This window comes from Amphimedon queenslandica, unplaced genomic scaffold (genome assembly GCF_000090795.2).
Source record: "Amphimedon queenslandica unplaced genomic scaffold, v1.1 AMPQUscaffold_13399, whole genome shotgun sequence".
Lineage (NCBI taxonomy): Eukaryota > Metazoa > Porifera > Demospongiae > Haplosclerida > Niphatidae > Amphimedon > Amphimedon queenslandica.
This window is the reverse complement of record NW_003546365.1, coordinates 54189-69517: the sequence shown is the minus strand read 5'-3', so window position 1 is coordinate 69517 and position 15329 is coordinate 54189. Positions and strand designations below refer to the sequence as shown.

Genomic DNA, 15329 nt, shown 5'->3' with positions numbered 1-15329 from the left:
AGAGAGAGAGGGAGAGAGAGAGGGAGAGAGAGAGAGAGAGAGAGAGAGAGAGAGAGGGAGAGAGAGAGAGAGAGAGAGGGAGAGAGAGAGAGAGAGAGAGAGAGAGAGAGAGAGAGAGAGAGAGAGAGAGATGGGGTGTGTGTACATTATGACAACTGAAACACATGGAAAAGTGTTCAAATCCCAACAATTGTAGAAATGTATTTAATTTATTGTTACAATAACAAAAAATCACCTTCAAACTATCAAAGGCACACACACAATATGTACACGCTACATTCCAATCCCTCTAGTACAACATGAGGATATGCAGTACAAATCACTGAAGAGCATTTCCCTGTACAAGTACATCACTTTCTGGCTTTCTCTCACTCACTCATCCACTGACACTTCGTCTCCCACACAACCAGTGAGCTGGTGGATAGTAAAGAAAGATTGCTCAAGAGGTATACGTTTACTATCAGACAAGCTAATGGAAATACCAACAAATGGAGGGACACAAGAATTCATAGTATAGCATAACACAGAGAGTGAAAAAGGGATTGATTAGTTAACTGTGTGGTCTTTATTGACGTGATAGAGCGTGTGTGGCCGATTGACCCTCCCTCTCTCTCTCTCCATAGCTCTTTAGTGGAGCTAATGGGGCAGAATCATACTTCACATTATAATTAAGCAAAGGATTGATGATCATAGCATAATGACTTTAAGTTAGAAAGAGATTATCAACACACAATTAATGGAACAGCTAAACTGATTTGTTGGCAAAATATACATACTAACACATACAGTCATAGTCATGCAATCACTCTTGAGGACAACAAGCACCATAACAATGTCAAAGAAATACTTTTATTCTACAGTAACTCAATCCTAGTAGCAATCAATGACCATTCTATTATGGTATAGGATATTCCAATGGTTTAGAGTCACATGCACACACATCAAAGATCCTTTAAAGTTATACAGTATCTCAGTGAATGTACACCACTTCCTAACCTCTCGGGACTAACACAGACCATATTAATATAGACAAACTGACTAGGAAATGTAACCAATCATATTAACAAGAGTATGATACAGGTTCAATATAAGAGTGTACTATTTGATGATTGGTTTGGTTTACTCTCCCACTCTCTACCTTTTTTAATTTCCCCTTCTCCCCCATGCTCTTACCTTCTATAGTTACATTATGTATTTGTGTCTCATTCCCAGCCAGATTACTTGCCACACACTGGTATACCCCTGCACTGGCATAGGTGACATTGTACAGGGTGAGGGTTTTAAGAGAAGGGAGAGGGACACCATCTTGTCTTGACCAAGTATAGCTTAGGCCAGTTCCAGTGAAGGAGCAATGTAGTGTAATGTTATCACCAATCAATGCAGTACTGGATATTGTACTGTTAGCAGTCAATTCAGGAATAACTGGAGAGGGGAAAAAAGAGAGTGATATTAATTTTAAAATTAATATATTGAAAGATAATCAATGATACAGTTATTGCAAATGTACTTAAAAAAACAACAGGCAATTTACTTGTGCACCAAAAAAACACGAAAGACAAGATTGAGAGAGAGAGAGAGGGAGGGAGATAATGTATTATAGTAATAAGAACTTGTGTGTGTGAATGAAAGGTTTTAGTTTACATAGAAAACATATGAATGAATTAAACCTCACAAACTGGAAGCAACCAGCACACACACACACACATCATCAATACATTGCACACATACAGTGTGCAGTGTCCCCATATTAAGATCATACTATCAATATAGACAGGGTTGAGTGTGACCAGTTGATCAGTGACCCAAAGGCAGACAGACAGGAGGTGCAAATTAACTTATAAGTATCAGATCAACTGATGCTTGATCAGTTCTACATGTACACTGTAATCCAATACATCAACACAACTGCCTCAATAAAATTAATCTGTATAACCTAGCACTGTATGAAATACAATATTAATAATACTTACAGTAGGTAGTGACTGTTCTATTGGTTGTTAGTTTAAAATCGGTTGGTGTAACGGATACTTCACAAGAATATTCGTCAAATATCAACGAAGAATTAATAACATTAAGTGTACTTGAATTACAGTCTAATAAAACACTGAAAAGAGAGAGAGAGAGAAATATGCTTATATTGACATTTACAAACACTCACAATTCTTGGCTCTCATTTCTCTTTCCTTTCCAGGTGTAGCCATCGGCATTCCTACCAGGACTGTGGAACTGACAGTACAACACTGCATCACGTCCTTCAATAATAGAACCACTTCCGACAATAGAGAGAGAATAATCTGAAAAATAACAACAAACAAAAGAACAGTATAATAAATAAATAAATTAATAAATACATAAATAAATAAACTCTCTTTTTTTGCTAACAAGATGTATCATTGATTTTTTTCTGCTTACTTTGTCCAGTAATATTTTTATCTATTTCCTGGATCACACTGCCATCAGAATGTGCTTGACATGTTAAAATGCCTGCAGTGGCCATACTGAATGCATTTATTGTCAATTGAAGCTGTTTGCCAGCATGTGAAGGTAAAGGTACAGTCTCTATTGTAACTTCATCATTAGTAGAGAGTGTTTGATTGTTGAGTTTGAAGGAGAGTGAATCATGACTAGAATTATCAGTGAAACAGTAAATGGTGAAAGACTCTCCAGAGAATGGCTGCAATAATACTTCTGAGCTAGTAGTATACACCCACACTAAGTTTCCTACGAGCAAGAGAGAGAGGAGAAAAGAGAGGGAGAATGACCAGCTGAAGGTGGTGCTAGACAATCTTACCTTGTACTGGTGCAGATATGATAGCTACAAGTGCTAACAAGGTTAACAGATGTGATTGGGACATCTTGACAAGAGAGAGAGAGGAAAGGGAGATGAAGAAAGAAAGAGCTGCTGCTTTTAACACTCTTTTTCTAAATAATAAACAACACGAGGCTATTAGGCTAATGATGAAGCCTTTTTATAATTGACTCCAGCGGATGTTAAGATATTAATTAATTATTTATTATCACGTAAATTAAATCAATTATCACGTGTAGAACTTTGGTTCTAACTTTTCAGGAACAGTTTTCACAGTTAAAAATAACAATAAAAAGTAAAGCAATATATTAATTTGATCAATGATGTAAATAATTAATGGTTAAAATGTACTTTATAGCATAAAAAATCTTTAAAAGGAGAGAGTGATGACAATAACATAAGAAGTTTTTAAAGTAATAAAAAATATGCCAAATAAGAATGTAAAAAATAATAATAATAAGGAAATAAAAATGTGAATATATAACTGAAGCATCATGTTACTGAACAAAGTGATAAGAGGGTTAATTGCCAGAGAGTTGGTGAGAATGAAAAAGCTGTATAAAAGAGAAAGAAAAAATATCACAGAATACTTAGAAATTACAAAAACTCCCGTTCTATCCACATTCATCCACATTGGACTGTGTTACATTACAAGTAGCTAGTGTTGTGTTTTGATAGCTAAGTATAAAAAGGAAGGCTGTGGTTAAATGCCAGCAGCCACTAATCCCTCCTATTCTCACTCACCAGCTGCCCTACACTAAGATATTACTGCAGTAGCTCTAGATTACAATAGGCTAAAGGTATTAACAGTGCTATATAATCATGGGACTAGTGAATGCTTCAATTACATGTAGTTACATGTAATTACAGTTTATGATAAACTAACTGCACACAATAATAACCAATAAAGCACTACCTTTTCCTTATACTTGAAGAATCTCTATTACTCCCTGTACTATAATAGTACATCAAATTTTGCCAAAAATGAAAAGAAGAGTATTTTTAATTTTTATAATTTTTTCTGATACATATACATGTTCTTATGCTGTGTTTTAAGTTTGAGCTGATTGCTATCAAATTTAGATTTTTTATGAATTTTAAAAATTGCTCCAAAATTGAGTCAAAGTCCCTGTACTATAGTACAGGGTCGTCAGCCAGATTTCACCAAAAATGACTAGGAGAGAATTCTTCATTTTAATAATTTTTCCTAATACATATACATGTAATTATGTTGTGTTTCAAGTTTGAGCCGATTCCGATCAAATTTGGATTTTTTATGAATTTTGACAACCAGACACAAGCTCACTTCATTAAAATAAACATTACATCATAGTTACAGCATAACAATGATTCATAAACACAAACAAACATTAACACATAAACAACAACAACATACATTTTGATACAGTCATTGCCAAAAAATCACTCAAGCAAGCATTGGCTGACAATACAAACTCAGGAGGGATTTTGAGGGACTCATAGCTTAAAAGTTTAAGATCTGAATCAGCTAAAACTTCCTACACAGCATAAAGACATCAATATGACTAAGCATTATAAAAATTAGGGATGATTTTGGAGTCCATGTTTTAGAATCATTAACAATATAGCTTATGCTTTTTGGACAAAAACTGACAAATATACTGAGAAAAGAAACAGCTTATTCTGTAAACACTTACCAGTGCCAGTATAAAGATCTTTAGTTAGACATAAATGTAAGTACCACTCCCAGGGACTGAGCTAACATATCCCTTTATCCCAATCTCTGATGGAGTAGGAGATATAACATATTTATATTTAGGGCTCAGACTCTGCGTTGTATCAGAATCAGTATCAATATCATGAACTGAGTCATAGGCTGAGGTATCAGCCGGTTCCGTTGTAGGGGGCCTGGGAACTAGCGGGGTCGAGAAAAACTTCTGTATCTGAATGCTAAAAGAAATTATAACAATAATAATGAATTATGATAATGTACAGTAACTTACTCATCGTTATTATTAGAGGGTATACTTCCAGCAACTGTAATAAGAAAATATGGATAATAAATTAATAATAATGTGTTTTTATTTCTCCTGCTTCTCCCCCTTCTCTCTCCCTCTCTCTATCTCACCTGGTGTAACTGCATAACCATTCTTTGGTATGTCTTTACAATTTTTCTTTTTCATTGAACAACAAGCGCAAGATATAATAATAATAATAACAGCAGTACAACAGACAACAGGAACCAAACCAATGCCAATCGACAGTGATACTTCTAGTCTTGATGACTCAGCAACAGCTAAAGAAGAGAGAGAAGCAGTTACATGTTAATCATTAGTGGCACAAAATTTCCCAAAAGAATATGATACTCTATTCCCCAGACAAAAATTATCACGGGGAAATTGTAAAAAATATTTTTAAAAGTTGCAATTGGAACTCACTAGCTGTCGGTATCGACTCTTCAAATACTAAAAAGTGATAAAAAGAAAATAATGATTATTACAGTGAATAAGTATTGTATAAAATATAATGTACTATTGTAGTATATAATCAGTGATATGCATACATGTAACATAATATAGATCATTTTTCACTGCCTCATGCAATTAAATGGAACCAAACTGAAACTACTCGACACCTATTGTTTGCACTTTTTACAGAAAGGGGAACTCCACCCATCAATCAATACATGAATAGGATGACATTGTTGACTAATGTTACTAATAATAGAACTTACTAGTAGTGAATGAGACAGGAAGTGAGGATTGCTGACTCCACCCTAATAAATTAGCTGCCGATATCGTTACATTGTAAGTGGTACCACTCATCAGTGGGCCCCCTCCATTACTGCTCTCATTGCTAAATATCACAAGCTCCTCCCCTAATGAATAAATCCTGTCATTAATGAGGAGTGAGTGATTGTGTCTGAAGCTGGAGAGAGAGACAGAGAGAGAGAGAATTGGAGGAGAACCAATCAATGGCAGCTGTACTGCTAGTATAACTGAATCAGTTGATATCGAGTGGAAGGATACCGGACTGGGGGGTCCTAGGGGTTCTGGAATTAATAGAGGGGGAAATTAGAGGAATATTATTAATACATAATGTCCGTCATTAAATTACACAATTATTTTAATTATTTATTATTTTTTACTTATATATTCCTGTATAGTGTTAGAGTCAGCACTTTTCCCGTTGCTATTGGTAACTCGTACAAACAGTATAATCTTTTCTCTGAGTATGTTGGTGTCATTGATTGAGACTAGAGCAGTGTGGGTAAGCCCCTGTCGTTTCCAGTCCAAATTATCAATGAATATATAATGATTATTAGCTCCTTCAATTGACTTGTATCCTAATTTAATGTCGTTAATGTCCCGCCCACCATAGTAATTAAAGCGAAGGGTTATGTTGAAGAGAAGTGAGCTTACCCGAACAGCAGATAAGGAATTGATGGAAGGAACTAAAAAAATAAAATAAAATAATTTGAAAAATACATAAGGACAAGTATATGCATCAAAAAATGTAATATAAAATGGAGAATTGTCTCCTAGTCATTTTTGGTGAAATTTGGCCCACGACCCTGTACTATAGTACAGGGACTTTGGCCCAATTTTGAAGGAGCTTAAAAATTTGTAAAAAAATTAAATATAATCGGAATTGACTCAAACTTGAAAAACAACATAAAAACATGTATATGTATCAGGAAAAATTATAAAAATTAAGAAATCTCTCCTAGTCATTTTTGGCAAAATTTGGTCAAAGTCCCTGTACTATAGCCCATGGTTTTTGACCCAATTTTGGAGCAACTTAAAAAATTTGTAAAAAATCTAAATTTGATCGGAATCAACTCAAACTTAAAAAACATCATGAAAACATCTTTATGTATCAGAAAAAAATTATCAAAATTGAGAAATTTCTCCTAGTCATTTTTGGTGAAATTTGCCCAAAGACTCTATACTATAGTACAGGCTTTGGTTTGATTTTAGAGCAACTTAAAAAATTTGTAAAAAAATTCTTACCTGATGATAAAGTAGTGAAGTTAGTCAGAAGTGATGAAGAGCTAATCCTGTCCTTATTAGCAACAATTAGTCTCACACTGTATTGAGTAGCTGGTATCAAATTAACGAAAGTAAAACTGTTCAACAAAGTATCATTGATTGATATGTTAACAGAGTGAATCAGCATCCCATCCAGTAAAAGGACCAGCTTTATAGACTCAGGTAAATCATCCAAAGATTGGTTAGTGTGCATCCAATGGATGGTACTGTTGAATGATGAGGGAGTGGCTGAAATTACTGGATGAGAAGGAAACACTATATGGATTGATAGAAAAAAGAGAATAATAATAATAATAAGAACATATCTACATATAATGTATGTTCATATGTACATACATAAAAGTACAAAGTATTTTACCAACTTACCAATTACATCAATATCAAATGAATATGATGTCTCACTGACCAATCGTATACTGTGAGGTACATAAGTTAACTGATCACCAAAATCAGTCTCCACCTTCACTTCATAGCTTCCACTATCACTCCTCATTGATACAGGTAGACTGGCTGATCCTATACCACTGGTTGTATTAACAATCTCTTGTAATACTGGACTGTTCCCTTTATACCAAGTGACTGTAGTCCTGCCAGTAGGTGAGGTACTAGTAAATGTGACAGTGTAGTTAGTTATATTAGGACCAAAGGCTAGGACTTTAGGTGAAGGAAAAGATATAATGACAGGAGGAACTATGAAAGAAAAAGAATAAATATAAATACATTTATTATTATTAATAATAATCTTACCAATAACATGTAGTGTAGTATTGTACAGTCTATTCCTCCCATAGAGTGATACATTGCACTGGTACAGTCCATCATCCATTAGCTGAGCACTGCTGAATGTTCCTGGTACTATTGTATGACTTATTACTTCATCAGTTGAGTTATCATAAGGTGTTGGATCCATTGAAGTAATTAAAGCCCATGTTGTATTGTCAATGGTGTATACTGATGAGTCACACTGTAGAGTGTAAGAGCTATTGACCACTGTGTACTGGTGTAATGGAACTGTTATTAGTGAAGGATCTGGTGGGAGGGAGGAGGAGGAGAAGGAAAGAGAGGAAGAGGAAAAAGGAAAAATGAGTTTGAAGTAATAAAATGGCTATATTGGTACATTATAACATCATTTTAACTTACCAATCACATATAACGAAACAGATTTATTTCCACAGTTAGTCCCATCACTTGTAGTCACACGACAAGTATAGATACCAGTCTGACTTACATCATGCAATGGAGTCCACTCTAATTCATTGAGTGTTGATACAGTCCCATTACTAATGACAGTGCCATTATGTAACCAATCAACTTGAGTGTTTGGAGTATTTAAGGTAAGACATCTCCAGTCGCCATGTGGTATGTCCCCAATGAAGTTTACAGAGGGTGTGACAAATGTTATTATATCATCTATACAAGAATAAATTCAGTGACATATGTAATATCATCCTAACATTATATAGTGGTAACACCTCCTTTAATATACAATATACTGATCATGTATCATAATAGACAGTGCATACTTTTTGAATAGGATATCATCTCATAAGGGAATAGTGTATCTGTGTATGGTATTTATACAGTATACAGTGCATCTATTAATGGCATCTATACAGTATACAGTGCATCTATTAATGGTATCTATACAGTATATAGTGTATCCATTTTAAAGTTTATAGTAAAGAGAGATGAGGAGAGAGAGAAGCGTCAGTTTTGTTAATATTATATTTATTTTTATTTGTTTACAATTATTGTTGTTTGTTTATTAATCTCTCACTCTCTCCTTTAGACCTACCACTGATAAAATAAACATTTAACACTAAACAACTACAACAACAACATAAATAATAATAATAATAATAATTTATTAATAAGTAACAACTTTATAATGCAGCAACCACTTTCCAACACTGCAGTATAACTAACCATAAAACACAATTACTCCATTACACTATTACACAAAATGAACATTACTCTTATAGGTATATACTGTGTTCTGTCAGTGTTAATCTTTAGGGGGTGGTATTGTATTGTCTCAAGGGACTATTATAGCAATGAATATCATTATTATAACAAATAACAGTTCACACAAATATGACACGATTAATTAAGCAATCATATTCTGTTGAAGGCTTGCTATATTATTAATATTAGCATTAGTATTAAGCAAAAACAACTAGTTGCACTTTGGAGTTGCTTTCATTTGGTAAAACCATAGCACATTATCAATATCACACTATACAAATGCTATTAATAACACACTAAGGTCACATTTCTCACTGATATTGCACATAATAATAATATTGAACATGCGGAGTATCTTACCAGTGCAGTTGGTAGCTGCAGCAAGAGAATAGGACAAAAGGACAGTGAGAAAAGAGAACAGGATCAGTGAAAAAGAAGAGCATTCCATCCTCAATTATTTCTGCTGCATGTAAAGTGCAAACTGGTCAGACGGGTGGGGCTAGACTATTAATAACTCAACCGGGCGTGGTCTAATAAATGCAATTAATAAATGATAAGCTGATAAAAAAACAAAAGGTAATCACACAGCTATAGGTTTTTAAATCTAAAAATTTTCTAATATCAGCTGATCTATGGAGAAAAAATATAAAAATATATATGAAGGCATATAAATTGACAAAGTAGAACACAAAGCAACATGAGTCAGTTCTATACTAAATAAATTGAGAAGGTATGCATGAAGCTTTTGTGTAGCACGCATTACAAGTAGGATACTATTGCAGTGGCTTGATCTGCAGCAATAAAACCAGGTTGAACTCCTCCTTCCCCACTCCCAGGAGGAGGAGAATGGGGAGGAGGGGGAGGAGGACGAGGAGGATGAGGATGAGGAGGACGGGGAGGAGGAGGAGGAGAGGGAAAATGTGAATCTGAAGAAGATAATAAATAAAATCATATCAAATATATGTAATTATTTACCATCGTTAACATGATGAGGTAAATTCCTTGCAGCATCAGTTTCCCCATTGGTACCTTCTTGTCCAGTAGTAGCAGCTCCTTTACTTTTCTTATCAGGTATTGGTGGTGGATTAGTATCTCCTCCAGTAGCTCCAATTACAGTAGTACCACTAGCAGATACTACCATATCATCATTGGTACCTTCTTGTCCAGTAGTAGCAGCTCTTTTACTTTTCTTATCAGGTATTGCTGGTAGATTAGAATCTCCTCCAGTAGCTCCAATTACAGTAGTACCACTAGCAGATACTACCACATCATCATAAGACTGTGGTTGAGCAGTGGCTTTAGATCTTGGTACAATTTTATCAATGTCAGCATATTCAACTGATAGTGCTTCAGGTTTTGCTAATTTAGTAGTTGCAGGTGCTACTCCTAAATCTGAATATATCGGCTCTTTAGCAGCTGCTCCTCCTGTAGTAGCTTCCTTTGTAGTATTAGCAGGAGGTTCATTGCTATTTGTTGATTGTGAAGGACTGAGTTTCTAAAACAAATAAAATAAACAAAATATTCTTTTATTTTATAAGCATACTGTCTCCTCAGTAGTACTGCCTATTGATGAACGGGCAGAAGACTATTATAATTATTAAAAATACAAATACATAATAAAAGCTTACTCCATCAAATGAAATTCGCTCATTAAGCAATCCATGTGACTCAGAAGCTTCTATTTATAATTATAATATTTTTGACTAAAATAAGACACTAACTTCTTTCATTGCGCAGTTTCTTTTTATGATATAATCTCAGTGATAAACAGCAAAAAATTATAATCACAAGCAATACAACTAAACCACCAGCAGCAGCAACACTCATAATGAGAACTACATAATGAACCAATTACTCAGTGAATTAAATATAAGCTGAATTACCTGATGATGATGCTATTGTTGAAACAGTTGGAGATAAAGTTGATGAGACACTTGTTGATGATGTTGTAGGAAGAATAGTTGCAACTATTAAAACAATTTTAATAAAAATAATAGTTTTAATACACATAAGTATATGAATGAATACTTACCAAATGGTAGTATAAATGGCTCACTACTACCAGCACCATTGCTAACTATAAAAGTGATATTACACTGTTGATATAGTGGTACTAGTACTGATACTGTTATATTCATTGGTTGTATAGCATATCCCACTAGTATAGTATCAGTATATACAACACCAGTTCCATTACACTGTATAGTAACTGTAGCATTTCCAGGAGCTTCACCAGTACACTCAACTATGACCTATAACAATAGTTAGTTCTAATACTAGTAACATGGCATTACTGGTATATTGAAGGAAACATTAGCACTAGTTTGATTAAATGCTATCATACACAAAACAGCTCTTTTAACCGATCTTGGTACTAAATAAACATAAAATCATTTATTCAGTAATTATTGTTTATTGTACCTCTTTGATATGAGAATGTATCATTATTAGATATTCCTTCTCCTAATTCATTAACTCCAGTTATAACATATGTATAACGATGAATAAATAAATTATTATCCATAAACTGATAACTGGTGTCATCTACTGATACAGTAGTCACTAGACTACCAGTAATAGCATCATATATTCTTAGTATATAAAGCAGTATAGATACTCTATCATCAACTGTAGGAGCAGTCCATGTTATATCAATAGTAGAACAGTTGTCAATTGAAGAATTAATGTTAGTAACTGGACCAACTTTACCTAACAATGAAAGAAGTAAAAAAATATACCAGTCATGAGTGATGCTATAAATTATTACCAAATCCAAAAGAAGGTGTAGGTAACAATTCTCCTCCAAGGTTACTGAATGATACATTAACAATAAATGTATTTAAATTATTAGGTACAGTTATTACTCCAGTAATCATCAGTTGATCATTAACTTGTGTTGGTATACTGGCACTGTTTACTACTGTGCTATCAGTATTCAGTATATTAACCGTTATACTATTAGGATATTCACCAATACATAACACACTGACCTATTAGCATAAAGGAAGAAATAATAAATTTTCACTGTTACTACTCATTAAATGATGACACACTATATTGACAGTAATGGCAATATTTGGTATAAAAAAATATAAGAAATTGCAAGTGCAGTAACTGACATGTATATAAACAATCCCTTGATAATATAATGTAGGGAAGTAACAACATGTTGACTAGCCGCAACATAACCACCACCCACCACAATAATAACTATTGAGACGACATTTACAAGTCTCATGTACTCAATCAGGGTCAAACATGTAAAATTATGTAATTACTTACATTAATACTGATATTCAATGATATTAGTTGTCCATCAATTATAACTGGTACCACTGATACAGGAGGAGTAATGAGAGGAACTGAAAAATAATAATCAATAAAAAGTTAAACGAGTAGTCATGTGAGAAAACATACATGTACTAACTTATCAATACTATAATTTACTCATCTTTCTACACAACACTACAATATAGCCTCTTATAATGGATACTTTGGGTCAAGAAAGTTGCTCTGTCATACAGAGGTGTCCTTTATGTGGAGGTTATTTTATACAGTAAGGAATGTAATTGGTACACTAAGTGCTGCCCGTTAAGTGGAGGTGTACGCTATAGAGAAAGAGGCTAATGTTTACTGTAATACAAACTTTAAATTGAAGCTCATTACTATAAGTTAGTTTAGTTATGGATTATGGAACATTATTTTCAAATAATGCTAAACGTACACTATAGTAATGCCAACAATAATGAATTCCTTCTTTAGTCATCATACAATAAAACAGGAATCTTTGAAAACAATAACAGTACAAGGTATTACAATGCATGTACATATAAAAGCAGACTGTAGTTGTATTAAATCAGACAGAAAAATACCCTCTTAAAAATTATTCATACTGTGAACATATACATGAAGCCATAGTAGGACTAACCTGTTTCATAATAAAAACTGATATTATTAGATGAACCTATTCCAACATCATTAATAGGAGAAACTGATACATTATTTAATATACAAGGATCAGGATTAGTAGCTGATAATATAATACTCTTGTTAGTAGCAGTAATGTTCACTAATCCATTGACTATATAGTATCCAGTGATAGGTACATTATCCAGTGTATAAGGAGCTGTCCATGTTAATAATACACTGGATCCATTAATAAAGGTATAATCCAGATCAACAACGCTATCCAATAGACCTAAAGAAGTACAATTATAACATAGTGCTATCTTGACCACACCCATTACTGTTTTTTGTTGACATAATGTACATGTATACCGTACAGCAGGTAGCTTTGGAGGGGATAAATTGCTAAAAATATAAGTGATTAGTGGATTTCAATTTGGCAAATTTGTGTCCATGTGCCATTGAGCATGCGTATAATGGTACAAAATGACAAGTTTTATTTTGACAAATGGTCAAATGCCGAATTCAACAAAATATCCCCTCCAAAATTACCAGCTATATGGTGAGTTCTATAGAGGTCGATACACACACACACACACACACACATATACTAACCTTGTATCGTTAATACTACTGTATTACTGGTTACTGCCTGAAGAGGGCTGAGAGTAATAGCTGTACAATTTATTTCAGTATTATTATTATGTTCGTAAGCTATTGCTTCCAGCTCTGCTCTTATAGTACCAGTACCACTTGATGTTACACTAAATCCTTTAGCTGTAACATCTGTATTAGAATCTGGTAGATTATTAACTCTGAAACTGAGAGCATCAGCAGTAGCTTCACAAGAGAAGACAACAGTAGAGTTGAGTGTTGTATTAATAGATACTGGCTGAAGCGTTATATCTATAGTTACATTACTTTTGTAAAACTTTTTAGATGGTGATAGATCTACTTACTGGCACAATGAGTCAACTCAATGAAATAAAATAGAAAGGATAAAGCGAGCACTGTAACCCAGGCCATTATCGTCGCGTTACCTACCGTATATACGCGTAATATTCATAACAATAGAATACAGGAATGTACTGGCTCTATCTAGTATACTCTATCTAGCCCGCGCTCGCATAATGAATAAATCCTAGTGTTCCAGTCACGCCCTTCTTTAAAAGGATGCTGAATCTAATATTCCTTCTTCTGCTGCACTCGAGGCTGCAGTACATTGATTGTGCTAGTAAGTATCTGTTTGGAATTCTACATTATTTCAATTCATTGTAACTATAGATATAACGCTTCAGCCAGTGTCTATTAATACAACACTCAACTCTACTGTTGTCTTCTCTTGTGAAGCTACTGCTGATGCTCTCAGTTTCAGAGTTAATAATCTACCAGATTCTAATACAGATGTTACAGCTAAAGGATTTAGTGTAACATCAAGTGGTACTGGTACTATAAGAGCAGAGCTGGAAGCAATAGCTTACGAACATAATAATAATACTGAAATAAATTGTACAGCTATTACTCTCAGTCCTCTTCGGGCAGTAACCAGTAATACAGTAGTATTAACGATACAAGGTTAGTGTGTTCCTGTATATATTGTGAATATATGTTCCTTATAGGTCTATTGGATAGTGTTGTTGATCTGGATTATACCTTTATTAATGGATCCAGTGTATTATTAACATGGACAGCTCCTTATACACTGGATAATGTACCTATCACTGGATACTATATAGTCAATGGATTAGTGAACATTACTACTACTAACAAGAGTATTATATTATCAGCTACTAATCCTGATCCTTGTATATTAAATAATGTATCAGTTTCTTCTATTAATGATGTTGGAATAGGTTCATCTAATAATATCAGTTTTTATTATGAAGCAGGTTAGCATTACTATGGCTTCATGTATATGTTCACAGTGTATGTTTCAGTTCCTCTCATTACTCCTCCTGTATCAGTGGTACCAGTAATTGATGGACAACAAATCTTACTAAAGATCAATATTTCGGTAAGTAAACTCATTACACAGTTAGTAAATCATGCAGTAGTGCAGCTGGTAGTTTACATAACAACACGTACCTTTTGATAACATAAGTTCACCTTATTCCCACAACACTAGGTCAGTACGCTATGTAAAGGAGAGTATCCTAATAGTATAACAGTTATTATACTGAATACTGATAATGCAGTAATAAAGAATACCAGTATACCAACACAATTTAATGATCAACTGATGATTTTAACTGGAAGTACTTCAATATCTAATTTAAATACATTTACTGTTAATGTATCATTGAGTAATAATGGAGGAACATTTGGTAACATGTCATCTACATTTGGTATGTAAACTCCTTTAATTTATAGTACATGCATTCTGCTGCACTAATTTATTCTTTAGGTTTTCTTGGTCCAGTTACTAACATTGACTCTTCAATTGACAACTGTTCTACTATTGATATAACATGGACTGCTCCTACAGTTGATGATAGAGTACCTATACTGTATTACATACTAAGAATATATGATGCTATTACTGGTAGGCTAATGAATACTGCATCAGCATATGATACCAGTTATCAGTTTGTGGATAATAATTTATTTATTCATCGTTA

General features: G+C 33.8%; 3 protein-coding genes across 3 annotated transcripts in view; all 3 read right to left on the bottom strand.

Moving 5' to 3' along the window:
- LOC105312833 (contactin-2-like) overlaps positions 1-2903 on the bottom strand; it is a 7800-nt gene extending 4897 nt beyond the window's left edge. The window contains exons 1-5 of the mRNA XM_019996779.1: positions 2792-2903; positions 2413-2721; positions 2159-2294; positions 1971-2104; positions 1174-1422 (exon numbers count right to left, since the gene is read on the bottom strand). Of these exons, the coding sequence (XP_019852338.1) occupies positions 1174-1422; positions 1971-2104; positions 2159-2294; positions 2413-2721; positions 2792-2855 (892 nt within the window). The 5' untranslated portion in view covers positions 2856-2903. The remainder of the gene's footprint in view (positions 1-1173; positions 1423-1970; positions 2105-2158; positions 2295-2412; positions 2722-2791) is intronic.
- Positions 2904-3063: 160 nt separating this feature from the next.
- Positions 3064-7876, bottom strand: LOC109582158 (netrin receptor DCC-like). Its single transcript, XM_019996790.1, has 10 exons — positions 7588-7876; positions 7207-7530; positions 6802-7095; positions 5937-6242; positions 5523-5840; positions 5227-5253; positions 4917-5084; positions 4792-4825; positions 4486-4738; positions 3064-3363 (listed from the first exon to the last, which is right to left on the bottom strand). Exons 1-9 carry the CDS (start codon positions 7748-7750, stop codon positions 4510-4512), a joined length of 1863 nt encoding a protein of 620 aa, XP_019852349.1. The 5' UTR covers positions 7751-7876; the 3' UTR covers positions 3064-3363; positions 4486-4509.
- A 90-nt stretch (positions 7877-7966) lies between these two features.
- Positions 7967-15329, bottom strand: part of LOC109582132 (histone-lysine N-methyltransferase SETD1B-like) — a 15543-nt gene continuing 8180 nt past the window's right edge. The window contains exons 10-12 of the mRNA XM_019996749.1: positions 9781-9943; positions 9612-9731; positions 7967-8250 (exon numbers count right to left, since the gene is read on the bottom strand). Of these exons, the coding sequence (XP_019852308.1) occupies positions 7967-8250; positions 9612-9731; positions 9781-9943 (567 nt within the window). The remainder of the gene's footprint in view (positions 8251-9611; positions 9732-9780; positions 9944-15329) is intronic.

Coding starts and splice junctions, on each gene's coding strand:
- LOC109582158 (XM_019996790.1), bottom strand. CDS start 7,750: ATGGATCCAACACCTTATGATAACTCAACTGATGAAGTAATAAGTCAT. Junction 7,531..7,587: donor TACTACACTACATGTTATTG/GTAAGATTATTA, acceptor TTTCTTTCATAG/TTCCTCCTGTCATTATATCT. Junction 4,739..4,791: donor CCCTCTAATAATAACGATGA/GTAAGTTACTGT, acceptor AATTTCTTTTAG/CATTCAGATACAGAAGTTTT.